Here is a 1,870-nt window from a genome sequence, read left to right as displayed (position 1 = left end):
TTACAGACTAATAATTAAACCTCCATCTGTATTTCTCAGACTGTCCTGCACTCTTACAGGTGGTAGTGTGTGGTTGTGGTAGGTGTGCTGTGGGTTCCAGCCCCTGGGGGCCCCTCGAGGGTCCTCGTACTCCGGCGACAACCAGCGGGCGTAAGGGGTGTTTGCCGCCCCCCATTGAGGGTTTTCTCTGCAAAGTCAAAAACAGCACTGATAAAAGCAAACATGATGCTATTTGAGAACGGAAACTGAATGAATGATGATATATTTTGATGTGTACCAAATATCAAATATGTGACCCTGAACCACAAAACCAGTCATAAGGGTCAATTTTTCGAAATTGAGATGTATACATCATCTGAAAGATGAATAAATGAGCTTTCATTGATGTATGGTTTGTTAGGATAGGACAATATTTGGCAGAGATACAACTATTTGAAAAACGAATCTGAGGGTGCAAAAAAAATCTAAATATTGAGAAAATCTCCTTTAAAGTTGAAGTTCTTAGCAATGCATATTACTAATCAAAAATTAAGTTTTGATATATTTACGGTAGGAAATTTACAAAATATCTTCATGGAACATGATCTTTACTTAATATCCTAATGATTTTTGGCATAAAAGAAAAATCGATAATTTTGACCCATACAATGTATTGTTGGCTATTGCTACAAATATACCCCAGCGACTTAAGACTGCTTTTGTGCTCCAGGGTCACATATGTGCATGTACCTGTTGTTGCAGTGTCCTGTGATGGTACGGTAGCGTTTGGACACACAGTCAGATTTACACACGTGTCTCAGCGTCTCTGAGGAACAGCCTGTTACCTGCAGTATGGTCTCCATATCTTCTGCACTTAAAAGCTCTGAAATGCACACATCTGATGTTGATATGACTTCAGAGACATACATGTACTTGTAAATTACCCAAATGTATGAGTGCGTACCGGTGAGGTCGGGTTTGTCCATGGAGTGTGTGTAAACCATCTCTCTGATCAGCTCTACAGTATTATCCAGAAACTCGGCGGATGTGATGTGGCTTCTGGTTTTCGGGCCGGTTTGTTTGAACAAGGCCAGCAGGTCACTGGGTCGGACAGAACCATCTGAAACGGACGTCTTCACTCTGATAGAAAAATGAGAGAGCGAACACAAAATATAGAACAGGAAGTAAATAATTTTATTGCTCTATAGCCTTACTGTAGGACAACTACTGACTCATTTGGGTCTGTTTTTGTCTCTATTTTCCTTTATTGACTTGCTTGGTTAATACTTCAATCAAATGAGCTTTGACTTTGACTAAAGTCTGTATGTCTCACCTCTCATTGGTGTGAGCATACGCGGCGTCTGTCAGCTCTCTGGCTCTGCGTAAAGCTTCCTGAATGAAACTAGATCCCAAATACACTGAAAAACACCACAAAACATTTCACTTCAAAACCTGCCATTCACTTTTGATATTTGAATTGACAAAAATGCAATAATGGAATTCAAATGATTTATTGTGAACTTTATATGTAACTCTGACAGTTGTACTATATAGAAAGTAAGCAGCTAAAAACTTCAAAAGTTCATTCTTTTTTTTGCTACCCAGAGCAATACTAACTGGACCTATAAAGTGTACTTCAGTACCTGTTGCATTCTGGGAAGGAAAATGAGATGTGGCTGACAGCGGCAGACACAATATCACAAATACAGAAAGAATCAAGCATGAGAAGGATTCCTGCAATGAGAAAAATATATATATTTATGGCTGCTGATGCTCAATAAACCAAACATTAAATCTCAGTTTTTTGCAAATAAATAAAAAAAATTATATATATATATATCCACATCTCAAGAAAGTGTAATATGTATTTTACACTCATATATATATATAT

At 38.0% G+C, this 1,870-nt stretch overlaps 1 protein-coding gene across 1 annotated transcript in view; it reads right to left on the bottom strand.

Moving 5' to 3' along the window:
• Positions 1 to 1,870, bottom strand: part of LOC107701037 (eosinophil peroxidase-like) — a 5,116-nt gene continuing 3,246 nt past the window's right edge. Inside the window, exons 6-10 of the mRNA XM_016502954.1 lie at positions 1,623 to 1,713; positions 1,313 to 1,397; positions 944 to 1,119; positions 730 to 862; positions 1 to 187 (exon numbers count right to left, since the gene is read on the bottom strand). Coding sequence (XP_016358440.1) covers positions 1 to 187; positions 730 to 862; positions 944 to 1,119; positions 1,313 to 1,397; positions 1,623 to 1,713 — 672 coding nt within the window. The remainder of the gene's footprint in view (positions 188 to 729; positions 863 to 943; positions 1,120 to 1,312; positions 1,398 to 1,622; positions 1,714 to 1,870) is intronic.

Source organism: Sinocyclocheilus anshuiensis, unplaced genomic scaffold (assembly GCF_001515605.1).
Source record: "Sinocyclocheilus anshuiensis isolate Anshui unplaced genomic scaffold, SAMN03320099.WGS_v1.1 scaffold1468, whole genome shotgun sequence".
NCBI classification, from domain to species: domain Eukaryota; kingdom Metazoa; phylum Chordata; class Actinopteri; order Cypriniformes; family Cyprinidae; genus Sinocyclocheilus; species Sinocyclocheilus anshuiensis.
This window is presented reverse-complemented; position numbering and strand designations above follow the sequence as displayed.